We start from the raw sequence: 27,187 nt of genomic DNA, 5'->3' as shown, positions 1-27,187 counted from the left end.
TACTGTATAGAAAACAAAGACAAATCTTGCTGCTGTCATGCTGTCCTCACAGACTGGTGAATCACGTATATGTATGACTATGTGAATGTGTGTGTGTCAGGTCAGTAGGACTGTGTGTGTGTGTGTGTGTGTGTGTGTGTGTGTGTGTGTGTGTGTGTGTGTGTGTGTGTGTGTGTGTGTGTGTGTGTGTGTGTGTGTGTGTGAAGCAGGCAGCAGGGTCTGCTATCTCTCATTGGATCTTGTCTCGGTGTCCAGATTCAGGCAGGAGCTCTGCTGGTTTGTGAGGGCAGTGGAGAGGGCCGCTGCTTCAAGACAGCCACAGTTTCTTATCCGGGAACTCAGCGCTGCACTGCACTGTCGCTGCGCCGCCCGTCGGCTTATTTTTCTGTCCGACTATCGCTCTGTCTGGCTAAAGTTGGGAGGACAGTTGAGCAAAATGATTACGATATGCATAAAACATGCTGCGATGTCTAATTTTTTATTTCCCTCCTCTGTCTTCTCCCCTCCATCCTCTATTGCACTTCTCTCTTCCTCTCAGATCCGATGGGAGAAGAACATCACACTTGGGGAACCTCCAGGATTTTTACACTCATGGTGGTGGTATGTACATGTTGATCCTCTTGTTCTTGACCACAACAGCTTACGTTCATACTGTAGAAGTACTCTTGATGGTCTGAAAGAATGTGCAGGGGTAGAGCGGGACAGTAATTGCAGGGAATGCTAAGTACATCATCTCACACATGTTTAAGTGCTGTTATTCTGGCGTCTCTCTGATTGACAAGTGAGGTAACTTGCCTTGCTTTTTTATTTAAGCACTTTTTAAACCTCCCGTCGAAGTGTGCACTGTCCAATCAAAGTGAAAATCAGAGTCAGATCCTCTGTCACAGTGGTTCTGACACTGGGGACCCTCCTCCAGACAAAATCCAGGCAACATATCGTCGTATGTTGATATGGTTTCAATTGCGGGCGGTGGGCTACAATTTGAGCCCCCTTTAGCCTACATGTGTTTACATTTTAGGGAGTTGGCACCATTGAAAGTATGCCAAATTAGCAATTAGTACATCTTGTTTTTCAATGTACAGACAACTATCAGTGGATTACTTTGATACTGAAGAGAACTTAAAAACGGGGTTATTCTCAAGCAAGTTCTGACAAGGAGTGTGTTTTTTTTTCCTGTGATTTGTAAGTGGACGTTTGTTTGCCGGGGCCATCAGGGGTAATGACATCCTCAGAAAGCACAAGTCACACTGAATCAACAAATATATGTATCATGTCTGTGTGGTCTGATTTCCTGGAGTTATGACTCGAGATGAGAGGGCCATCTTTGACGCATATAACTTCCTGTTGTTTTTAGAACACCACCTTGTTTTTTCACCTCACCCATCTATCGCTTCACGTCTGACCCGCCATGCCTCCTCACAGTTTGAAAACCTTTACTCCGTCGTCAAGCTTCTTGAGACTTTTTAACCTTATGCTCCATTTAACAGAACACGGCTCTGACGTGGGTTGTTCCACTTTTCTTTCTGCATCCTTAAACAAATCTGTCAGATCTCTTAATGCTAGATGAAACGAGGACAGTGTTTTCTATCTGGCTGGAAGAAGGGGGTCAGTGGGCTTAGGGCCTGACACGAATGGGAACACCCAAATGTAGGATTCCCCTCTTTCCAGTTGTCAGGCCAAGAGCCAGAAAACCCAACTTAAAGGCAAGGAGGCGAGCAGGCAGGCAGGCAGGGATGAGGAAGCTGGGCAGCTGGAAAGGATGCAGACAACGAATCAAGCAGCCAAACAGACAGGGAGGTTGAGAGGCTGAATCCTCAGCAAGGCAGCACTAGAGGCAAAGAGAGCCAAGATAAGAGGTTTGACAGGGCCCGCTTTGTTTGTCATTCATGCTATCCTGCTCATCCCTAAAGCCCCCCGGCCGGCCCTGTGTAATAAACCCGGACATGCGGCTTCATTCATTCATCCTCTCTGGCTCCAGTGTGTGTTGTAATTGTGGAGCCTGTTGACACGGTTCATAATGGTCCTTAAAGAGCCTGGCTTCTCTCAACCTGACAGCTCTCAATTGGACAGCTACCAGTAATGCTGACAGAATGACATACACAAACATACAGCGCAGCGTAGGTTTGCTCTCGCCTCTGCCTGAACCAATAAGAGGGCTCAGGGAGACTGGCCCAGTGTGTGTGTGTGTGTGTGTGTGTGAGAGAGAGAGAGAGAGAGGGAAACAGAGAGGGAAGCCGAGCGCTCCTAGTGTGTGTTCTGACTGCATTGAAATATTTCAGCAGAGTGTGGGAGATGACCTCGTGTGTGCGTTGAGCAGTTGGAGTGTAGGCTGATGATTAGCCGGGCTGAGCGGGGCAGGACTCCGGTGTAGTATGACCTCGCTGAGGGGCGTCTGTCTGGGCCACACAGCACGTGGACGCGGAGACTCACTGGGGGTGGGGTCTGGGGGTCGGCTGCCGGGGGAGTAGGGGGCGGGGGGCAGGCGGAGTCCTCTGTCCAACCCTACACCACCCAGCAACCCCCCCCCCCACCCAACCTCCAGCCTCCCCCCAAAACAAAAGCTCCAGATGGTAGGAAAGCCACCAACCTCCCTCATCCCTCACCCTTCGCTCCCCCTCCCTCAACCTTTGTCTGGAGGCCTGTCCCTTTGTTTGCGGAAGAGAGACCCCCGAACGGATTAACTCTTTGCATTCCAGCCTCTTTTGTGTTAAACAGCCAAATCTAAGACCCCGACCCCGCCGCCACCCCTAGCCCCGCCCCCGTCGTCCCTTCCTCAGCACCTCACTGGGGTTTTCTTCCCTCCTGTCTCTGCTTCTGTGGCTGTTTCCTGTAGGATGGCGTTGGCGGGGGGCTTCAGAGTGAGACCGGAGCTGTAAAGGGGGGGGGGGGGGGGATGTTGGGGGAGGAAGAGGGAGCCTGGCGGTGGGGGTCACTCATCCACATCTGTTGTTATGGGTGGAAGGATAAAGAAAAGGCTCAGCGAGGGCTGCAGGTGTTGATTGTGTCATTAGCTCCCTCTCTATTGGCTGCTGCTAGTTGTCTCCTCCTTATCCTCAAATCGATTGCTTTAACCAGTTTTCACTGGATGGCCACTGAATCCTCAGTACACCCCCCCCCCCCCCCCACACACACACACACACACACACCCCTCACCCCAACACACAAAACATACACACACATGAAAACCTCAGCACAACAACAGTATGTCGAGGGATCATCTCTGTGATTGCCTCCAGCTGAAATTCTTATTTGTGAGGGGTAGAGAAAACAGTGAGAGTACAGCCGTCCTCTGCCCCTAAATGTCTGGACTGCTCTTTATAAACACAGGTTTCAGAGAGTCTTCTCTGCCTCTTTCTCCTCTACTACCCTCTCCTTGCTAATTCATCCGTCTTTCCTCAAAACGTGTCTTACAGATCGTAAATTGGAGCAGCTGAGTTTGAAATACTGTTCACAACTTCAGCCTCCTCGTCGAGTGCGACATAGGAGACAGACCATCGCCTAGCTGTTGCATCTAAATACAATCCAATAGGAACACTAACACAGTCAATTCAGCTACTTCAAAAGGAGCAGCACACTGTTTGTTTCTTATCTGGTTTCACTTGTTAACAAACTTCTATGATAATACAACAAAACAAAAGACTAATTAAAGCAGGTATGCCTACGAGGCCAGCAAGGGCAGTAATCATCTTGGAATAATGCATCGACAGTCTCAAGTCAGAGTGACGGGAGGTTTCCTGTTCCTCCCATTTCTCCGACATTGCAGCATATTCAAATCCATTTGTAGTGGAACAGAAAATCTGATATATTCTGAAAATGCAGATCGCCTACTGATGGCTTCCTTGGATACCCTGAAAAAAAGAAAACTCTATCAGTCTTATCTCAACTCTTTCTGCGGTTGAAAACTACTTGAAAAGGTTGACTTTAGAAGAATTAAGGTTTGGTCCCTTCACCTTTTTAATAACCAAATTTAATTCATTAATTTTAAAGCAGTTGGTGCAACCAGTGGATTTTGCTTTTGGAGGCAAAGTAAACCTGAGCAGAGCTTGCCGAACGAATTGGCATCTTTCGGCAAATCTGAGAATCCAGAACAGAAGAAGCTATCGCGTCATGTCTCGTGTCGTTTTATTTGACCTCTGCTCCACAAAGGAGATGCAGCGTGGTCTGCAGTCAGCTGCGAGACATGTGTAGAAGTAACAGGATTACCGGTTACAGACAAAAAGCGTGAGTATTCGCTACATCACCGAGCTTCCAGCGAAACCCATTTTGCAACAATGTGTGGATTAATTTTGCACTGCCACTTAAACTGTGGGATTGGGCACTTTGTCTTTGGCTGTCCAGAAGGTCTCTGAAGTCTCCACCGTGTACCTCAATGCAGGAATTTCCTCCACCTGCATGTGTGAACATCTTAACAGCACACGTACGACTTCATTTGAATTGTTGACTCCTCTTAAGCCGTCACTGTGTTTCTATTTATTAGTCCAAAGGGAGTATTCCTGATTTACATGGCACAGTGGTGCTGTTGTTTTCTCCTGCTCGCTGGATGCATTGCTGCTACCAGGAGAACGGCTGACGCTTGAGTCAAGGTAATAAAGACAACTGGAGGGGTTGTGTTTCTCCGCCTCCGCTCTGTGATTGCAGCGTTTTACCCCATTAAGAGGAGCCTGTTCTGATAAGAAGCAGCATAGTCGACTCTCTGAAACTTTTCTTTGGACTCATTCTCTGTCTGCCTCCTTATCTCCAGCTGTTTCCATCTCTGTCTTGATGTCCATGTATATTTCCTTCTCTCCTTACTGCTCACGCGTTGAAGACGCACACAGGATTATCATGTAGACCTGCGGCCAGCAGCCCGTGTGTCTGTCTCTCCGTGTCTTTGTTTACACTCCTTATTATAATGGAAAAGCACATTGTAACCACTGGCTTTGTGAGACCACAGTTAATTGCAAACAATTTTCATGATGGCATTTAATTTTAGTAATTGTCTTCTTCTGGACGGCTGGTCGCTAATCCCTTCCTCCTCTGTTCTGGATATAACGTGTGTGTGTGTGCGTGTGTGCTGACAGTGCCAGCTCATATTTTCTTTGCCTTGTTTCTCATTTGAATGAATGAAAAAAAGAGTTTGCATGACCCCAAGCTGCAATTTAAATCTCCTCCTGTGACTTCAAAGTAAGAGCAGTTTAAGTTTTCTCCTACACAGAGTTGTTTGGCTCAAATACCATCGGTTGCTACCCATAATACCATAAAGAGCTTCCCATGATGAGATGATTAGATTGAAATGATTAGATAATTGGATAGAACATTTACTATTACAAGGGTGTGCAGAGTACAAGATTTCTCGCAGATTGCTGTTGCTAATTAACTGCGAATTTTGACTTCCCAGATCATTTCTAATGATTAGTGTCTCCGAAAAGGAAGAGACAACAACTATGACAAGAGCTTTTTTCTGGAAATGTGGGTGGGATTGTCAAATCAGAGATAGCAATGGTCCCATCCAGACTTTGCCTGGATTCAGTCCCAGTGATACATAAGATGGTGCACTAGATGGGAATGGATTTTTTTCCCCCTGATTGCACCCTGGAAATCATTAGTACAACATTAGAGTGATTCTGCCTGCTAATCCAACACCTTTTCACACCTAAGGGCTCGGTTGTAACTCTACAGAGGAACGAGTCCTGCATCAACCACCTAAAATGATATGAGAATAATGAAAGTCTTGGTTTCTGCATTTAGTCTCATCCACCAGCGATCCTGTTTCAGATTATGCAGAGCAACCGAGAGAATGAGATTTCCCTGCGTGGCTCAGACAGAAGCAGGTCAGCTGCTCAAACCGCAATATATTTCAGACTTCACAGGCCGTGAGATGTTAGATCACCTCCCCCCCGCACACGTACCTGGTTGTGTCTTTTCGGGCAACAAACTGTAACCTACGTTCCGTTTCATTTCCCTGAGAGCTGATTGGATTTGCGATGGCCGAGCCTTTTCACCGCGGCCCGTGGCTGACGGAGCAGCAATCTTTTTGACACCGACCGATGGATATGATAATGTACACTGGCTTTATTGTCAAGTGACAGAAGGGCAGCGCGACACGCGCACCATATGTGTTCACTGCCGCTTTTGAACAGTCCCTCTCTGTTCCTTCAGCGCCCTCCTTGTCTAGAGGGGACGCCTCGGGGCACCAACTCTGTCTTTTAATCTTTAAATACTTTACCAACACATTTCTATTGTAGTTCACATGCTTTGAGCGGTTGGTATCATGTGCCGACGGGTTGAAATATCTTTTTTACTTTCAGGACACCCATTGTTTCCCTCTTGTTTTTCTTGGTGTCCTCCAATAGCACAAATAGCTCAAAGGAACATGAGTGAAAGTGCATATCAGTGATCAGGGATGTTTTATAATAACCATATTTAGGAGATGATAGCACTGAACCATGAAAATCAAACAACTTGTTCAGTGAAAAATGACCAACATGTAACAGGATGCTAGTGAGCAATTCTCTGACACTTATGGGCAATCAGCTAATATTTTCTGCTCCATTTCGCAGTCCGTCAAATCAAGTGTCACGGCTGTCCCCGACATCAGCACAAAGAACGCGCGTAACAGTTTATGTGCGCCTTTAAATGACAGCAGTTCTTTTTTTAATATGTATAAGCTGTCCATGAAATCAATATCTTGAAGAAGTAGAAGTCCTTAATGTGGACCGGCTTAGCAGGTACTTCATTTCAGTGCAGTAATTAAGGGCCCATTTGGAGTGGGACCTAGTGGCCCCTGTTGCCCTGAAGGAGTGGGATTGGTCTCATTAACTAATATGAGAACGGCTGATTGGGCAGTAAGTAACATAATCACAGCTCATTGGTCAATAACTTGCAGGTCACCAGGGCAGATTGAGAGGAGCATTTGGTGACCCGTCCTTCCTGGATAAAAGCTCTCTGGAGGACTGGCGGACTGTGTGGAGGCCAACGTGAATCTGAGTGCTGAGGGTTCCTGTTTTTACAGGGCTTTTTAATAGGGCTTTGTATCCAATCACTGGGTCTATAGCTATCAGAATTGAAAACTGGAAAGTAGAGCTGAAATACCTTGTCCATGAATGAAAAGGCAATTCATTTAAATACATTTTAAGGAAAAATGCTAAGTGAATGTATGCTGGTTTCTCTATGATAGTAAACTAAATGTCGTTGGGTCTATGACCGTTTGTTAAACAAAGCAAGCTATTTAAATATGTAAACTTGGGCTTTGGAAAATTGTGATGGGACCCATTTTACCAAACAATTAATCAAAACAATAAGGTACATCAAGAATGAAAATGATTGTGAGTTGTAGCTATGTGAGTTTACGTTATCGACTTATTGTACGATATTTGTACATGATCTCAATATTTTATGTTATCACCTTTTTGTACGATATATGGACATGACCTCGCTCATTTTTACATGGTGGACTTATCGTAAGATATATGGACATGACCTCAATCATTTTTACGTTATCGACTTATTGTACGAAATATGGACATGACCTCGATCCTTTTTACTTTATCGACTTATTGTACGATATCTGGACATGACCTCTTTGATCATTTTTGCTGAGCTCATAATTGGCCCTGGCGTTTACATGTGTGTTTGTTGACACAGAACGCCAGAATAAACAGCAGTGCTTTTCCGACCATTTCCAAAAATTGTGCATTCTGTAAAAAAGCAGATTCCCAGATTTCACTCTTACTTTTAAGACATTTATTGAATCAGTACATCCAACTTGTGCTCTGCTCTCAACAGACCGTCTTCCAATCTATTTTATTTCTGCAAAGTTCTTGTTTGGCTGCTTATGACAATGTACTATTTAACGTTGCTGTCACATTTGGACTTGTAGTTTAATAAATATAACTAACAAATGATACTGATACCAGTGTGCGGTGAGTCATTTTACCTTCTTGAGCACACAAAAAGGCGCACTTGTGAATGCTGTTTCAGAGATGAATGGCTTGCATTGAAAAATGTGTTTGTATTACTTAATAAAAGGTTATTTATACCTTCGTCCTATTCATATTACTTTATTTGTTGTACCTCCATCAGTGCACTTTAACCACTTTCCCTCAGCACACTAACTTGTCTTCATTTAAAACCATCTCCACATCAGTAATACACAAAACAGGAACATACCATGTCTCTGGATCCACAGTGTCTAACTTGCTCTCTCGTCCTGTGTGCACAGTGTATTCTGGGATCTGTACTGCGCTGCCCCGGACCGGAGGGAGACATGTGAACATTCCAGCGAGGCCAAGGCTTTCCATGACTATGTAAGTGAACTTAACCAACCCTCCAGTTGTGTACTAGCATGGGCACAAATGCAGTTTGCACACATTCACCACTTGGACACACGTGCTTGTGTGAGCACATACAAGCACACACACACAGGGTGTGCATCAGAGAGATGGGACTATTCTGTCTGTGATAATGCTGCTGGTTCTTGTTTTGACATGTCTGGTCGGCCTGCTGCAGCCTTATGTTTTGCATGGGACAGCCTCTGAGCCAGACGTCTGACGTAGCATGCTTTTAAAAATGCAACACCTATGAACACCACTTCTATATTTCATGGGAAAGCCCTTAGACTTCCGCCTTTGAATTTTTAAAGTCTAATCGAGAGTCTTCATGCCATTTCTGCCACATTTCACATGATCGAGCTTGGTTAGCTATCTCTTTTTTGCAACCCTGTAGCTCAGCTGCTGGCAGCACTTCCTCAAACGTCGACCCCTGACCCCTCAGGTCTCAGCCAAACTGTCGAGCCTGTAGGTGAAAGGTCACAGCACTGCCTGGCTATTTATTGGTCCACTCAAGGCTTCAGCAAAGGTCACAGCACATAAAGCAGCTGGCTGATCACACAAGCACATTAACACACACACATTCACAAACAATACATATACACGTAGGACACATTTAGAGCTGGACAGGCGACTATAGTTGTGGCTGTAGGGGGCCGGACGGGGCGATGAAAGGTCAGGGTCTGCGGCCCTCTTGACCCTCTCATCTTCTGAAGAGTTGGTGCAGTCGATCAGTAACCTATTGAACACACGCACACACACACACAAGCTGGGTGAGAGCGGATCGACTGCAATTGAAAGTCTTTGTTGGCCCAGCTCGTATTATTGCAAATGACCGTTTTGATGTGTGATTGTGGCCCTCACAGACTGACTCCCTCTCTGTCAGTTTGGGTTTTAAAATAGATTTCTGTCTTCCTTTTTGGCTTGTCCACACTACATGTTGCCCGAGACGTATTTGAATAAGGATTACACAGGCGTTAGGATGTCGACTGGACAGACGGCTTCACCCACTAGATTATCGTTCCACCTGGGCAGCAGTGAAACCTGAAATGGATTAGAGGCGCTATTCTCACCATTTCAATCAGGCTGTTTCAGCCCACAGCCGTTCACACATTCAGTTGAACTCTCTTATGAGGTTTGACAGCAAAAGTGTGAGCACTTGTCAGCTGAACAGATTACATTTGTTGTGCATGTACTACGCATGTGTGTGCGGGGCACGAGTCGATGTGCACGTACTCCCCTCCTGTCTGTGTGCGTTTGTGCATGCGTCGGACCACCATAAGATTAATTACATGGTTAATTAAACCTAGTAGTTAATTAAATCTGACAACTGTGTCTAATTAATCTAAATGCAATATAATTTCCTACACCTTTCTCCAGAGGTAGGCCAGCTGGATACCTGCATATCAGCTCTTTAACGGCTCTGGTTTGACAGGCCTGGTCAATATATGGCCGAAGCTTCAAATTCTGCCGCCGTAAAAAAAGACACATTTAAAAAAAAGTGTTTCACTCTCCGGCTGCGTAAATCAGTCAGGGTCACTGATGCTGCTGTATATTTGACGACAGAACAAAACAAATACTTAAACTGCTCTGTTGGAAGTGATATATTGTAGTAAATGAGGACGCTATGAGGTCTTGTGAGCTCGTTTTTAACAAACGTTCAAGAAATCAGACAGTGTTGTTCGATCTTTGACCCGGCTCAAGTTCAGGAGGTTGGAGTGTGTGAGCTGTCTGTCTGTCTGTCTGTCTGTCTGTCTGAGAGGGCAAATCTGTTGACACTTTAGATAAAAACATGATTCATTAAAGCATTAGTTGTGAGACTTTATCTCCTTAAGATACAGTTATAATATTCTAAAATGTCTTGGATGTCTTGTGCATCTTTTTATACACCTTAATCCTGATTCATGTATTTGCTCTCTTTGGGAAACTTAAAATAAAGTGATGCATCTCTAAGCACTGTTTGGCTGCACAGCATGAGTTAGTAATGACTGACCCAGGGGGCCACTGCTTTTGAGTGATGCTATTTAATAATAAAGGAATATTGTACTTTTTCCTCCTTTTCATTGTGAACGCTGGAACATTTTAAGATTCACCCCAAAGTGACAGTCAACCGTTAAGTGTGTGTGCATGCTCAGCGGGTGTAGCAGAGGCTCTGACAACAGTAAAATGCTGTTTGTGTGTGTGAGCAAACATGCTTTTGTGACTGTTACCGAGTGTGTGTGTGTGTGTGTGTGTGTGTGTGTGTGTGTGTGTGTGTGTGTGTGTCTTTGTGTGACAGAGAGAGGAAAAGAGAGTGTCAGGGTCGAAGCGTGTGAATCCCCAGGGTGATGAGGGGTCTGTCTGTCTCTGATTAACTCTGGCTCCTCGGTCCCCGCAGACCGACGGCCTGATCAAGTCTCTATCGCGGCCCCTTGCTGATAACGGCTCCCTCATTCCCGCTGGTCCCCCCGGATCACAGAGTGAAAAACAACACGGCTCCCGGGAGTCGCACGCGCTCCTCTCTGTGTGTCGTTCTACAGAAAGAGGAATGTGTGCGAGATAAAGCGGGATTGGTTTTGATTTTATTAACGTTTTATTTCTCTTATAATTTATGGCCTCCGCTATGGCGACGCCAGTTTGTTCTCTCAACGTTGCTGTGCTATAAAACTGATATTTAGAAATGCAGTTTGCTTATTTGTTTCCCGGAGCCAATGTGGTTGCTAGGCAACATTGAGCCCATTTACAGTGTTAGTTACAGATTTGGTTTTGGCTCTGCTCAGTTTGGCTCCATTTGGCCCGGTTTGAAGGCACCTCTTACTCAGCCCTGTCCTACTGGCCCCCATTGTGAGCGATGATGTAGACTTTGTGGACTCTCCAGTTTGGGAAAGATAATGGTATATAATGTGCTAATCCTCAGATCTGGGGACTGGTTGACAGCTAATCCAGGGGAATGTGGTGGGATTGGAGCCCTGGCCGCACTCCCAGAACTCTGACTGGCTGGATCGCTGCTTGGCTTCACCCCTGGATGGCGATTCTGCTATCATAGCCACTCGAAACTCACGCGTAAACACTCACACATGCAGGCACGCTTACGTTCGTATCACATACCCACACTTGCATACAAAAAAAAACACACACACTCAAAGTAAGCGAGATGATACGGTATCATAAAGAGCTGGAACACTCTTGTACCTCTGTAAAGTAATTGAAGTGGTCTCTCTTGTCATCCTAATTGTTGGAGTTGTGTTTCTGTCCTTCCTCTTCACATTGCCGTTTCATCATGTTTATTTCTTAAAAGAGATCCGCGCGTCTTACGGTCCTCTTTTCTGCTGGAATTTGGATGTTCCTCAAAAGAGCACTTTGTTGAGGAAACATGTTTGATTATCAGAACATGGCACGTCTTTAGTAACTCAATATTAATGATTAAAGGACGGGAGCTTTTGTGATGAAGAAAGCATACATATTGACGAGCGACGAGGCACGCTTCTTCACACACACGCATTCTCGCTCACATTAAAGCAGACAGAAGAATGAGTCTCTGTTTTCTCTGTCGCTGCACACACACACACACACACACACACACACACACACACAAACACAAACACAAACTCATGCACGCACTTGCAATCACAGACAAACAGTCTTTCAGGAGGCGATACACCCGGCCTTGTTGTAGCAGACATTTTGCTTTGCCCCAGCCAGAGCTGGCAACCCAGAACATCTGCGATTCATGCCAATCCGGGTTCACCGCCTGCGGAGTGTCACAGATTTAGTGCAACAAGTGCGTCATTCATGTCGCAGAGCTTCACGGACTCCACTCAGCTCTCCGCTGGTTGACGAGAACTGTCATGACGGTTGGGATAGAAGAGTCAAATAAGGGTATCTGGATATGACACAGGAAAAACTGGAGTAAATATATTTGGTGAATTTGATCTGAAATGGTTATAAAATTATCATTATTTGGTTGTTTGAGTCAGGCAAAAATGCCAGAAATTCACTGGTTCCAGCTTCCCAAATGAGAGCGCTCACAGTGTGTCTTTGTAAATTGACAAATTCAGTATTTTAGACAAAACTTTGGACAAAGTGAGCCGTCTTAACTAGGGCTGGGCGGTAAATCGATATGATAATTAGTCATCTTTCAATGGAATCATATTGTGATGAAATCGCATCGAGACATCGTGATACAAAATTACGACAGAATTGCAAGCATATGCTAACTTTAATTACTCAGGAAATCTGATCAAACTGAGTTCAATCAAACCATTGTCTTAATCTGATGACTTGGTTACACTGATTTGTGTATGCATGTAATAATAGTCAAGAGTCGAGCTTGAAATATTTATTCATTTTTTCTCCATAATTTCACTTGAAAGTGTTCACTTTGCACTCGAGTTCTTAATGAAATTAGAAAATACAAAAAAAATAGGCTTTACCATATGGTTAATTTATATCGACGATATATTTTATATATAACCAGAAAACATTGTATATGGTGATTTATATCGAGATATGAATTGAGCTATACTGGACACATCGCCCTAATCTGAACACGTCATATTGGGCTCTGCCAAAATGTGTTGGGTGCGGATATTTGTAGACTAAATGATAACTAAATTAATTTAGGGCCGCAACCAACAGTCATATCCATCATCTACAAATCACTGCCCATCACGATTTCTCAGACACCGAGTGGTGATGAAGTCTACAAATGTCTTGTTTTGTCACACCAAAACCCAAAGATATTCAGTTCACCGTCATATAAGACCACAGATGGAGTAAATCTCCACATTTGATATGCTGGCACAAGCTGTTGACTGTTTTCTGTTCATCGAGCAATTGATGAAACAGCTAATTGTTTCAGCTCTGAATAAATGACTGTAAAGGAAAAACAATGGAAAGAAGTGGAAGCCTTTAATCTGATCTGTTCCCAGCGTGCAGTGTGCAGACGGAGAGGTAGACGGAGGTTCTCTGTTGGCTGTTGCCTGGGGATTCTTTGAGAGGGTTAAACATTTGTTAGGCTGGACCACAGTAACAGGTGGCACGAGGGGAGGAGCTGCACTCTGTAAACAACCGTTGATGGCCTGGCCTTTGTCTGGAATCTGTGTGTGATTTCGTGTGTGTTCTCCACCTCCACAACTCCCTGTGTTGCCGCACCAGGTGCTCACTCGCCTTACTTTGACGCCACACGCCTGCTGAAGCCCTTCCTTTTCCTTTCATAGCCGTCTTTGTCTCTGTCCTTTTTTTTTTTTTTTTTTTTTTCGAAAGACAGAATTTACTCATCCTGCACCGTTTTCCCTGCTTCAATTCCTCTCAGGTCTTTTTCACCACTAACACCCCCCCCCCACCATCCCTCACCACCCCCCCGTCGCTCTTTCTTTCCTTTCCTCTCTGTTCCATGCTCTCTTTCTGATCCTCCCCCTCTCTCCTTTTGCCTCCCTCCATCACTCCCTCCCTCCCACCTCTCCTCTCGCATCCCTCCCCCTCTCTCAGAGGAGATTGATTGGGTAATCTGGCTAGGTGCCAGCAGTGCCCGCTTTCTTGCTCGGGGGAAGGAGAGAAGCGGGGGCGACGTGACGACATGCAGGAATAATAATAACACCCATAATATAGGCAGAGTAGGTATGGATGGAGGGATGGAGAGAAGGAGGGAGCAGAGGAATGGAGTCAGCGTTGGCACAGCGATGTCTTCTTTTATTCTCCTGGCCGTTTTCCGTTTAAATATAGCCCACACACGAAAGGCATGCCACAACGTTGTGTCTCCATTTCTGTCCGTCTCGATCTGTCTTTATATCTTTCTATCTTTTATCCCCCCTTCCTCACTTCCTCCGTTTTCGTCTGTGTCGTCTTTTAATATCAAACGGCGCGTGGAGTGCAGGCTGCAGGCAGACGGGCGTTGAGCGCGATGACGCTGTCTTTGTGTGCCGTTGTTTACCGTTGTTGCCGTCTAAATGAAAAAGGCCAGTTGGCTCCTCTGTCTGTGTATACCTTTCCCTATCTGAGGGAAGCAACAAAGCCTGAAAGTGCTGCCCTCAAGCTGTGTGTGTGTTCGGCTGGAGGTCTGGAAGTGACAGAAGCGGAAGATCAAATATTGTTTATGATTCCCTCCCTCACAGGTTCATTCTGGGCAAGCTTAAAATGTGCCGTGGTTTAGCATTTGATCTCGACTCCGCAAGCGTGAGCTCCCGGATCTGTGTTTGACAGAGACGGACATGAAGACAGACAGATGGAGACAACAAATCAGGGACAGAGAGACGAGCGACAGGAGCGAAGAGGAGGACACATGAGGCAGGAAGCAGGAGGGAGTTGGAGAAGAAGAAGGGGGGGGGGGGGGTGTATGGGCGTGCAGGAAGAAAGAGGTGTCTGAAGACACTGGGGACTCTTTTTGAAGTCTGCCTTTTTCATAGTTTATCTGAGTTGTGGTACTAGCTATGCCGTGCATATTGCTAGCCAGAGCAGCGTAAATGCCATGAATCTGCCCGAGCAAAGTTATTGCAGAAGCCAAAACCCTGCAGCGTTTACTTTCCCTCCTTGCATGCAGATTTCCAACCCAGTCCCATTTAATTTCCCTAACCCAGTTACCCATGAATGCCCTCTTAGTTGCAACATCATCATCCATAAAATTTAAACGCATGCTTTAAATGAATACTACATTCTGGGAAATAGTATAAACTCCTCAGGGCATTTGTTTATCTCTCCCAGAGAAACTAGTAGGTGAATGCTGCCAATTCTTTTTCAGTTTAGTCATTTCCAGGAAATAGATTATGGTTCAATAATTTAAAAAAACAACATTCATCACTTGTTCGCCTCGACTGTAACCAGTTTACTGTGGAGAATTGAAGTGAGCAATGTGTAAGGGGGTTGGAAGTTCAAGGGCGACCTTCCATGCCAGAGGTGTTTCTGGCTGCGGCATCTTGTCTGTGCTGTTTTCTCCTGGCTGTGCTCAGACATTTACATACAAATGCTCTCTCTCTCTCTCTCTCTCTCTCTCTCTCTCTCTCTCTCTCCAGCTTTGAAGTTCACTGACACTGGTGACTCCCAAACCACATCCACTTACAGTATCCATTGTGTAAAGAGACCCTGTCTTGAACAAAATGGCATAAATTACTGCAATTACAATGCTTCCGCTATGTTTTGCTTCTGCATGTGTTGGCAACTTGCTGACTTTGTGTTTTTATAACTTTGTGTCCTAACTCCGCGGGGATAGAGCAGACCAACCGGGTATAGCGTTCCAACAATGTAAGGTAACTTTTGTGAGCATTCTGACTGTTTGACTAGCTGCGTAGCTCCCTGTTCTCTCTTTCCAGAGCAAAGCTCGGAGCAGCACTCCATTACTGCCGTTCCCCATTAGGTCTAAAACACCGACGATGGTTACGAAGATTGTCAGGCGGGTCCCAGGGAGCGAAAGGGATCTTTAAACACACACTCCTGTTGGTTAACTTGGGGAGTTGTGAAGCCATTTCCTTCTTTAACGGCCCAGTCCTTAAATTAAATCAGCTCACACTGGAGCTGCCGTGGTGAACATAATATGAGACAAGTTTGATTTTTTTAAATCGAGCTTGATTGCTTGCCGTTGTACAGGTCCAGGAGCGCGCGTTAACTGACCGCCAAGGAATTTAGTGTTTGGCAAATTGTGCAAGTGGAGGAAATAAAGAACTGGGACGTTCTGTGAAAGTGTCTGAGGACGTATTTAAGGCTGCGAGATTATGGATTAAACAGGAGTCACGACGTTTGAGATCAAGATTTTCACTCACAAGAGAAAAAAAACTCTGTACACGTTTGCAATGCTTTTTATATATGTATATATATATTATATATATATATATATATGACATATTATATATGGCATATGTGTGCTTAGCAATCCACACATATGAGATATAACCTCAGACGTATTATAATAATAAATCTATATCCTAGTTTTAATTATAACAATTCTAATAATAATATTTGTCATGATAATACATCTGATTTGTATAGCACCTTTCATACAAGAAATGCAACACATAATGCTTTACAATAACAGACAATAGACACAGATTGAACATAAAAAACAGGGATTGAAGGCCATAGTTATATGTAAAATATGATTAAACACACTTGATAAAATACGATGAACACATGAACACAAGATGGAAAATAAAACCCACTGAATAATAATAATGAAAATCATAATATTAAAATCATATATGTGCCGCAAAGGAAAATATCTTAATATTAAGTGGTCGTACTCAATTTTTGTACCTCAAAAAATCGATCCACTGATTTACAGACGTCTCTTTCCCAGTGTAAGTCTATGGTAAACATTTATTTTTTGGCCCCCTGGCATCACGTGACGGAAACCGAAAGATGTAATTCCACGGTTTGGCTTCAAAGCCCGGCGCTCTTCGTGGGGGCTCGACACAGCCTCTAGAGCAGCCTGTTGCCTAAGAGGACTTTATTGGTTGCAGGACAGTCGGGTAACGATGTTCAGAGACGCTTCAGTGAGAAAATCAACCTGAATGTGTACAAGTGAGGGGGACATGTGGTGCAGCAGGGCGGTTTGTACTGGAGTCTTTGTAAATTGGTCGAGCTTCCTCTCTCACCACCTTCCTCACTCTGTGGTGAAACTTCCAGTGGTTGTTTCAATTTGAGGCGTTGCCTTGTGCTGCTGCCGCCGCCACCACAACACACTGATTGTGTAGTTGGTGCTGTTGACTGTTGTGGTCAACCAAAAATGACCGCGCGACACTTTGTTTAATTACGCTTGATGACTTGTTTCTCAGTGAGCAAACATTCATGGCATGAGGTTGCAGCTTTTACGCCCCCTCTCGCCCGTCTGCCTGATTGTTCTACCTGTTGCATGCTTGTGTTTACATGTTACAGTACTTTGACACGTCAGAATTTAAAATGCAAATGCAGGGGATTTAAATGACAAAATTGCTAAATGTTTTCGTCTTCGTCCCTCCAGTCAGGGCTGCTTCTCTGCTGGACACTTGAGTTTGAGTTTCATCCTTTTAAACATTATAACAATCACGTCTTTGTCCACTCTCACAATCCCTCTCCTCCACACACACACACACACACACACACACACACACACACACACACTCTCATGCACACACTTTGTACTGCCCTTTCTCCTTTGCCTCTGCCTGTCTTTGTGGCAGTGGGCAGACTTGTAGCTGGCAAACGTCGCAGCCTGGCACAGTGTGTCCTTGGCACAGTGTGTGTGAGTGTGTGTGTCTGTGTTTGCGTGTTTCTGCTGTCTGCTGCTCAGCTCTGCCAGTCTATCCGGTCTCAAGTACCAGCTGGGCACCCAAACTCCCAACCAAAATAAACTGGCTGCTCTCTCAATGAGCCCATGGGTTACAGCGCGTGTGCAGAAGTGTGTGTGTGTGCGTGTGCGTGTGTGTGTGGTGGTGATCGGACACCCTGCTTATTAAGTCTCATTGAACCGAGTGGTGAAACAAACACAGTCCTTCCTCAGATGAATGCCTGAGATGCTTGCCAGTCTCAACTTTGCAGCACACTGAGGCCCTCCCTACTAGGATTAAAGACTAAAACAATTACAAAGCCTTATTTGCAATTCAAATTCACCTAAATGCAGACTTAATCCCCATTTTTTTTCAGAAGCGAATGAATGTGTGAGTTCAAGCCACTGTCGAGGTTTTACAGTTGCTAAAATAACACTTATAAGGTATGGGGGGGGGGGTAATGAATGTGCTTTGAGCTGGTCGAGTTATATTTGGAGAACAGTTTGTTTCTCTTAAAAGCCTGTCTTTGTAATGACGGGAGAAATGCACAGAATCATCAGGGGAGTCGCCGAGTTTCTCACCGCTTGCAGAGAGTCGCACTGCTCACAAATATTTGCATTTTGCTTTCTTTGCACGCGTGTGTGGGTTTTTACATATGCACACGCGGTGTGCGTTAAGGTGTGCAAGTGTCCTGATGGCGGGGGCCACAGTGAGCTCGCTTTACTGCTGCCCAGGGTATATTTACAGACAGTGACTTTAATGCAGTGTAATGATTATTTTTATTCCAGGTACTTGGGCAGCCCGTTCACTCTGAGTGGAATGACTCCCCATTGGCCCACTGATTACCTCTGTGGCTGCTGCCACACCTGGATCCTTCAGCTCCCCTCTCCCTCCGCCGTCGCACCCTCAGAACCTTCCCCACTTTTATTGCTACACCGTCGTCTGTTCGTCCCTCTCTCAGTGCACCTTTAACCGTCGTGATTTTCTTTGGTCTCTTTCTCTGCTACAGCGCTTTGATCATATCCGCATCTCTTCCTTCCCTCAATCGTTGCACCTCGACTCTCTAACTCAGCACCTTTGTGGCTCCTCTTTCGCTCCTTAACACTGCAGAGGTGTGTGTAGATGCTGGCCGGTATACTTCTGTGTCGGAAAACCAAAACGCACATGAAATACAAACGGACTAAGAATAATTCAAATGAGCTGTTCTATGTTTCAGGCTTAATAACTTGTGTTCCTCCTTTCACCTTTGCTCCCTCTATATCTGTCCATCATCTGGCTTTTGTCTTCTTGGTTAAAACAGAAGACCTGTTATTGGATCTTGAAGGGAAGATAAACTGCCCACGTTGACGTCATTGCTTTCTTTCCCTCCTCGTCTGAATGTTTGAAGTCAAAATCGTGTTTGTTTTCTAATCTTCCAAGCGAGTATCTTCCTCTCCTGCTTTCCATTTTACAGAATCCTTCTCAAGGCTCTCACCCTGAGCCTGCTAGTACGCCACCGTTCTCCATCTCGTTTCCTTGGTTCCACCTTCACACTTTCAATTGTTGCTCGATTTGAGTTTGTACTCACCGCATTGAGTACAAGTTGAAAGTTGCATTTTTAGATTTAATTAAGACGAGGGCGTCTGATGAGATCTGTCATTTATTGCGGTAACCTTGTGACAACCAATCATTTGGAATGAGTAATGAGATACTACTCTTGGAACTCTAAAAGAGCTTCAGTTACATTAAAGGGATAGTTTGGGTGTTTTTAAGTGGGGGTTGTAAGAGTCACTTATCCATAGTCAGTGTATTATCTACTGTAGATGACGGTGGTCACGCCCCGGGTCAGTTTGAAGAAACAAACAAGTACATTTATGGGAGAAAAGCAATTCACCAGGTTAGCTTGACGGGAGACGGACATTTCTGACGAGGAACTGAAGCCGTTCTGGCCAAAGCCACCAGACTCCATTGGGAAAAAACTGTAATTTGACTTAGCAGAACACAGGGGTTGCTGCTCTACTGCTGCCTCGATCAGTTTGTTTGTTTGTGACATTGTTAAATCCGAAACTAACCAAAGTCACACGATAACCAAACTAACCAATCAAGGCAGATGTAGACCAGTAACTATACTGTTTTCTGGAAGGTAAAATTACTGTTGTCTTCAATAGAGTACTGTGGCTGTGGCGAGGGCGTAGATGACGTAGACTATATAGGTCTCAAGGCCCCCTTCTACAGCAGTACATTTTTCAAACTGGGAGGCGTGCCGACCGTCATCTCCTTCAGGTGATATACTGACTCTGGATAAGTACCTCATTCAATCCGAACTAAACATCCAAACGATCATTTTTACAGGAAGTTTATCGTTAAAACTGACTTTTGGAAAGAAAAAGTTTCACTGTGAATATTTTGCCTCTCCATACTCGTGCTTCTACTTGGAGTTAATCTTTTGCACAGAAAAGATTTAATAAATATACGTATATATATAAGTGTTTATGTATTAGTGTGTGTGCTTAGGCGTGTGTGACTGATGTTTTCCTCCTGAGTGAGCTATTAGCCGGCCTTAAGGTCAGCGTGCTGTCAAAGGCTGACCCTGCTGCCGTTAGGGGTTAATTCTTCTGAGAAGGCCAGAAAATTCAAAAATCCACATCACGTACTTGGTAACAACTGCAACGTGTGAACTTCCAACCTGCTGTCTGCATGTAAGACAGATCAGATCAGTTATTTATATCTCTTGTGATTAAGTTCAGCGGATAAATAGGGCGGCACATCTGTTTCGTTATTGACTGAATGTTTAGGCTTGTTTAAGCTTTGGTGTGTGTTCATGTTTCCATCCATAGAAAAAAAGAAAATTCAACAACCAACAGTTACACCGTGTGTGTGTGTACGCAACATGCTCACACACTGTACATGTGTTATTCCTCTTACGTGTCCCGCCTGCGCCGTCTGATCTGTTTTTATCACATCACATCTTTCCTGTAAAAAGTGACATTTGGAATAGAGAGATCCACTGCACTGCACTGCACTCTGAAAAGGTCAGCGTTCACTGAAGGAGTGCGCGCAAACCAGCCGACGCTCGGCGAGTGTGACAGAGACCAGATAGTGGTTTCCTCTGAACAGTCGGAGCAGCTCAGTTTTTGGTCGGACGGACTGTAGATTCCTGCTTTGTGTCGACTTGAGTTTCTTGCTCTGTGCGAGGAAAGCCATGCTGTTCTGAACTGAGCTGCTCTCTTCTGTGCTGAACTGTTCTGCTGGATGCTGTAATCTCTTCAGTGCATGGCCAGATTACTGTCTGCTCCATATTGTCTGGTGGCGGGCTGCAGGATGGAGGGATGGCAGAAGGAGGGGGGAGAGAGAGAGAGAGAGGGAGGGATGGAGGAGGCTCTGCTCTGATCTGCTGCTACATAAGGAAGATTACCTTTTTATTAATGTATCCATCTGGACGTTTGCTATATTTGGTTGTTTGTCCGGTCTATTTGTTTGTGTTTAAGGACATACTGTATAAACCTTATGGGATTTCAATCTAGATAAATCAAGGCTGAGATTAATAGACATATGTATCAACCAAATGACTAGATTGCGACGTAACGCAATTATGATTTGATTGTATTCAAATATGTGAAGAATTCCCTTTGTGACTAATAGCATAAATTCACTGTGCTATTTACCCCTGAAAATGTTATTTTTTAATAGAATGACTTTTAGTGAAGAAAAATGAAGAAATATGAGTATTCAATAACCCCCCCATCCACACACACACACACACACATACACATACACGTACACCAACAGCACCACTACCCCCACCCTTCCACGCGTCTTCCTCTCCATCTCTTTCTGTCTCCTGTGCAGAAATGATTTCCATTCCTGCTGAATTAATGAGGTTCTGCTGAACTGAGAAAAGGCAAGGGGAGTGTGTGTACACACACACACACACACACACACACATACACACAGACGCAGGCAGGGAGACACACAAACACACACACACACATTCTCAAAGGCACACATCTACTATGGCCATATTTAAGTCTGTCTTCACACTCACACATGCACACAGTGATTCACTGAAGCGTGGCCACTTCTTTGCTGTTTCAAAGCACAAACAGTATATTGTTTTAAAGTAAATTTGAGGAAATGTAGACGGAAATAGAGTTGGCCAACGATCACAAATGAAGCCAAATCTGAGGCCCAACAACAATCTACATGCAACTGGTATATTTTTAAGTGCAAACACACGTCAACGTAACATATTTACACTAGTCTGTGTAATAGAACATGTGTCAGTTTCATCGTAAATGTATTAATAGAGATAGTCCGGTTAGTTGTAGTGTCACCGCCAACATGGTGCGAGCGTATCAGCCAGGTCGCTCATGCTAATGACCCGTGGTCGAGCTTGGCTTGCGATTGGCTCGGGCGGGTGTGTAGGCGGGACTTTGGTTCCACGGCTCCAGCCCCCCGATGACTACTGAATATGGCTCTTAGTAATGTCAAAATCTCAAGATGTCAGTTTCCGTATCCGGGATTTTTTGGCTTCACTTTCGTACATTGGGAAGAAGAGTAGACGCGTCGTCCATCTACAGTCTATAATCGGACCCCATAGCCGGTCCCAGTCACCATGGAAACACACTACTCTGAGTATTTATTTACATACACACACACACACACACACACACACACACACACACACACACACACACACACACACACACATAAATGTCAGTGCAAGTTTCCCCCTGTCACTCCACATCAGTCTCTGTCTATGCTTGGACTAAACTCAATCTTAAGAAGAATCAGCCTCTACTTTGCTCCTGAGGCTCATTTTCGTTATCTAATGATCGCAACACTCAGGTGATCAGCCAATCAGAAGCAGAGCTCTTTCCCCAACCAAAGGCCCGACGTGCTGACGGGTGGCCCAAGTCTGGTCCAAACAGTGGAAACACGCGCGAAAAAGAGTGTCAAAAGGATGTAATTGCGGTGCAAGCGGCTGTTGTGGTGTGCCAGCTTGTGTGCCACTTGAAAAGCTCGGCTGAACAAAGAGACGCAGAAGTACCGACCGACAAAAGTACCGGCTGATTCTGCTGATGTTCTTCCTTGTCGAGCTGTTTTTTCATATTTTTTTTTTAAAAAAGCTCGACTAATGTGTGGAGTTGTCAGGTGTGCAGGCTTCACGGGGAGTGTGGGAAGCACAGACGCAGAGGCACACAGACGGACCACATCTGGCCACATGTGAAGCTTTGAAACAAGTGAGCTTCAGATAACACTGACTGTATCCAAACTGAGCTTTCTTTCTATCTTTCCGGCTTCGTTCTTTTTTTCAGTCTTTCTTGCTTGCTTTCTTGATTAAATGCATGTGATCATGCACATTCAGCCGCGCGCACGAAAAATGCAACCTCTCTCCTTCTCCCCGCTCTCTCTGCTGTCTCAGTGTTTTTCTTTCCCCATTTATCATCACTGAAGCAAAGGAACCGATTCCAATTTCATGTGTTTTCATTCCTCTCTATTTGCTTATTTCTTCATCCCCCTGTCTCTATTTTGATCTCAGGCAACCAGTCAGCAGTCAATAATCTGTTAAATAGCATTGATCGCCACCATTTAGTTTCCTGGCCAGCTACTTAGGTTGTAAAGCTGATCAATGGCTTTGAATGGGAACCACCTAGATAGCGGATTGACTGCTGGGACGCGCACTGCAATCATATCATTTGTTTTCATTTGCTGTTCAATTATTTGTTGTAATGGCTGCTGTCAACCCCCCCCCCCCCCATGCTGGCCCACAATGGCACACAAAGCCCTAAAAACTGTAGAGTGCACACTGTGCCGACTCGCTCCGCACACCTTGATTCAGCCCCCCCCCCTCCTGCTCTCTGCCTCTCTCATACTGCTGTCTAACAGCAGACGAAAGACGTTATATAGTAAACAGCATGAGAGGAGCAGTATCACATGTCGAAATTAGTATAGGAATGAGTTCCTGTGTGTGTGTGTGTGGGGGGGGTGCACTTTTGAGTGTGTGTGATTTGTGAGTGCATGCAGATGGTGCTCATGCCTGGATGTGTGGATGAAGTCTGACCCAGACTGGACTTCCTCTGTACAAGAGCCCCTTCCTGAAGTCATCAATCACTTCTTGTGGGACACGGGCACGGCTGCGTGTGTCCACGTGTGTTCTTTTAGCTTTGAGCTTTGAGTTTCAAGTAAGATTGTAACATCTCTTAAATGTCCTGATTGATAAGACTTATTTGCTGAAGAAATTTGGGAATGTATCAGTGTTTATTTTAAATATTAAGAACACGTGAAAAAATTATTAAACTATACTGATTTTGAAAATACAGTTTGTTGGTCGTACACTATGTTAATTTTACCATTTGGTGCTTTCCTTTATCATTTTGAAGGACTACGATGCATAATCAGTATGACATTTGCATATTCCCCAAATCTTTCTCTTCGCTTTCTGTCACTAGAAACATTTTCTGAGCTGTGACGGTGCAAAAAGACCACAGTAAACTGCAATGGTCAGCTCAGCATCCTGTTGCAGCAGAGACAAATAACGTTTGTATGCATGTCGAGAAATCTGGCTGAAAGTGATCCATGTCTGTTTTGGGGTAAAACTAACACTGGAGAATTGACAAAGAATGGATTAAAGCCACTGATGCTGACCATGAATTGCGCTTCACTTCCGTTATCTGCCCCGTCTCAAGGTCCGATTCTCAAAAGATATTGCTCGAATGATATCACAGCACAAACACCCCCATAACGTTTTGCAGCTGAGAGCAATCATATGCAAAGAAAAAAGGGCAAATTGCAATTATCTGTGTGGTATTATCTAAGTATCTAAGTATAAATGTTGCTTTTGAGCCAAGATCACAGTAGGCAGAATAATGGCAGAGATTTCAGACTTCAGACATCCAGGTACTGAGCAACGAGGTGCAGAGGCATTCCTCAAAACCTCAGGCGAGGAATTTAACCTTGAGTGAGAGAATCCGTGGTCGGGATTTACTGTCAGCGAATGCACTTCAGTTACAACCATCTCTCTGAAGACACTCATAATTTCACTGTAACTCCGTGTGGCTATTAGCGCTGATGTTTGTGAATTGGACTGTTTTTGCAATGAGGCTCATTTGTATAGAAAGATGCCAATTCTGCACCAAATGTATGCATATTACGGCATTTAAATACATGCAAACAGCAGGTCGATTCTATTAAGAACAGGAGCACTGAGACGCTATTTAGTTGGCAGCGCAGTTAGTTAGTTACTTACTTTTGCAGGTTTAGAGACCGCAAGAGCCGCGCAGGCCTTTCCACAATTGGCCTCTCATTACTTTTGACCATGTTATAAATGACTGAAACAATAAGTTGTTTGAATGACCCTCCCATTAGTGAAATAATAGTTGCAGCATTAGTTTATTCTACTCATTCTCTTGATCAGGCCTCATTTCAACATTAAAGATTCTTCCCCTGCAGATTTATGTCTATCGGTCATTATATTGCCGGCAGGGCCTGGTCAGTCTTTTCTACTTTTTGGCTCATCTGGCACCAACTTTACTCTTTTCTACTGTAACTCCCTCTTTAAATCTCTCCGACTCTTTTCTTCTTCTCCTTCTACCTCCCCTGGTTTTATTGGAGAAGGAGTGTCCCCCTCCCCCTGCTTGTTTGAAGTGGCCTGCTCATATATCACAGCCTTTCCTCGCAGGATATCCTCCCTCTTCCTGCCTCTCTTTCTCTCTTTCTCCCTCATTCCCTCCCTCTCTCTTAACCCCCCCCCCCCCCCCCCTTTCTGTCAGCTAGGGGAGGTGGAGGAGGGGAATACCTGTTAACTCTATTTCTTTTCCACAATTTAACACTCTTCCCATATACCCAGCGGACATGCTCCCACACACACGGATGATAATGTTGGATGTCTGCACAGAAGAGCTCAGCTTCACATGAGTTCAATTGCCAAAATACTTTGTAAATGTACTTGTCACATGTGTCCTAAAGGGCCCGCAACTAAAGGATTTCCCCCCAATGAATGATTGATTTTCTTTATTTGGTTATGATTCCTGGATTAGATTAGTTGTGATTTGTTCTCATACTTTTGACTTGGCGCCTACATTCAGACTGAAGCCTGAACTTGATGTGGAATTTTGCATCTATACATAACTAAAGACGAGTGTGTGTGATGCCTTGAGATTCAGTGCATTTACATGCAGTTTGACTGTAACCGGAGGGTGGCTCTGATTATTGAAACTGTCATGTACACAAATTGACTTGTTTATCTTATTTGCATTATGGTGGTCATGATTGCAGTATAACTTGATTTACAGGGCTGAGATGCTCATCAGTGTTTCAAATTACGCGTGGCATGTGTACAGCTTCGTCTGCTTTCTCTTGTGGCTTCGATTCTGCATACACACACACACACACACACACACACACACACACACACACACCAGCGACAGTGATTTGGCTTTTATGTGAATTAACATTTCAAATAATAGGATTTTCATGATGCTGCACCATAAATGCAATGGTTCAAAAAACCGATAGAGTCCCTCAACACTTTGGTGCAGACACTAACTTGACTATCAAACAGGGGAAGTTGGGTCACCGGAGATCTTCTTTATGTAAAAAGTATCTATCAATTGTTCAAATGCCTTACGCAACTGATGTTTACGTTTACCAGACACGCCATCTCTTGTGGTCACTCAAATCATGACTGTTACCTCTTAAGGTGGAAGTAGACATAGAACCACAAACCCACAGAAGTAGGAGGTCAGTTGTTGGGGACACAAAAAAAAAAAAACATTGAGATACGCTAACATCTGGCTTTTGTCTTTAGTGAGAAAGGTTACAATCGGCTTTCATTCTGGGGACAAATGACTCGGTCACGGGTATTTATCGGCTTCGGCTTCCGATGAAGTGAATATATAAAAAAATTAAATTAAACCAGATTTGGACAATTATGAGAATGTATTAACGTACAACACATACAATTAATATGCTGTCCTCAAAGCCACCAAACTCCAGTCAGACAACAGTCATTTTACCCCACAGATCATCGTAACACCCTTCATTCAAATTCAACAGAAACAAGAGCCAGAGATTTCCCTCCGGAGTGGGTGGAGACTAAAAACAGAGCAAAAAATGTGTGAATACTGCACTTATGTTCATCCGGAAACACAACTTCAGATGAATGATAATGTTGCTCTGTGTCTGCTGGATGTGTAAATCAGCAACTGCTTGCTAACAGTAGGTGATGATGTTGTGTTCTTAACGTTTTTTCTGACCAAAGTAATCTGTTATTCCAGTTTTATTTTGGTATTGACATGTACAGCCAGCACATGGCGACACTAGCACGGCATCAAAGATCAAAGTTGGAAAGAATTGTATTTGTGATAATGTTTTCATCATATTTATGCATGAATTAGCCATGCTAGCACAGATCCTGCATGCTCGCTTTAGGAGTCATAAATACAATCCACAAGTCGCAACAACACTGCGCATTCAGTCACTCATGTCGCCCTTTATCGTTTGGGAGGGGGAGCAACAATTCCAGGTCGGACCGAGATGCCGGGAAAGATTCGGTACTGATCGGCCATGAGGGGGGCTGTCATTTCCTACAAATGTCATACAAAACTAATTTCATCATTACATGAATATGAGGGCGTACTTCAACATTAGTCCTGTTTGGTTCATTTTATTTGCCACAGAAGCTCTACC

The 27,187-nt window shown here is 44.4% G+C and overlaps 1 protein-coding gene across 2 annotated transcripts in view; it reads left to right on the top strand.

Moving 5' to 3' along the window:
* Positions 1 to 27,187, top strand: part of ssbp4 (single stranded DNA binding protein 4) — an 87,266-nt gene that overhangs the window by 14,032 nt on the left and 46,047 nt on the right. For both annotated transcript variants that reach the window (XM_076087702.1, XM_076087703.1), the window contains exons 3-4: positions 539 to 600; positions 8,201 to 8,285. In XM_076087702.1, coding sequence (XP_075943817.1) covers positions 539 to 600; positions 8,201 to 8,285 — 147 coding nt within the window. The remainder of the gene's footprint in view (positions 1 to 538; positions 601 to 8,200; positions 8,286 to 27,187) is intronic.

Source organism: Anarhichas minor, unplaced genomic scaffold, assembly GCF_050575085.1.
Source record: "Anarhichas minor isolate MPS153535 unplaced genomic scaffold, ASM5057508v1 ptg000010l, whole genome shotgun sequence".
NCBI classification, from domain to species: domain Eukaryota; kingdom Metazoa; phylum Chordata; class Actinopteri; order Perciformes; family Anarhichadidae; genus Anarhichas; species Anarhichas minor.
This window is presented reverse-complemented; position numbering and strand designations above follow the sequence as displayed.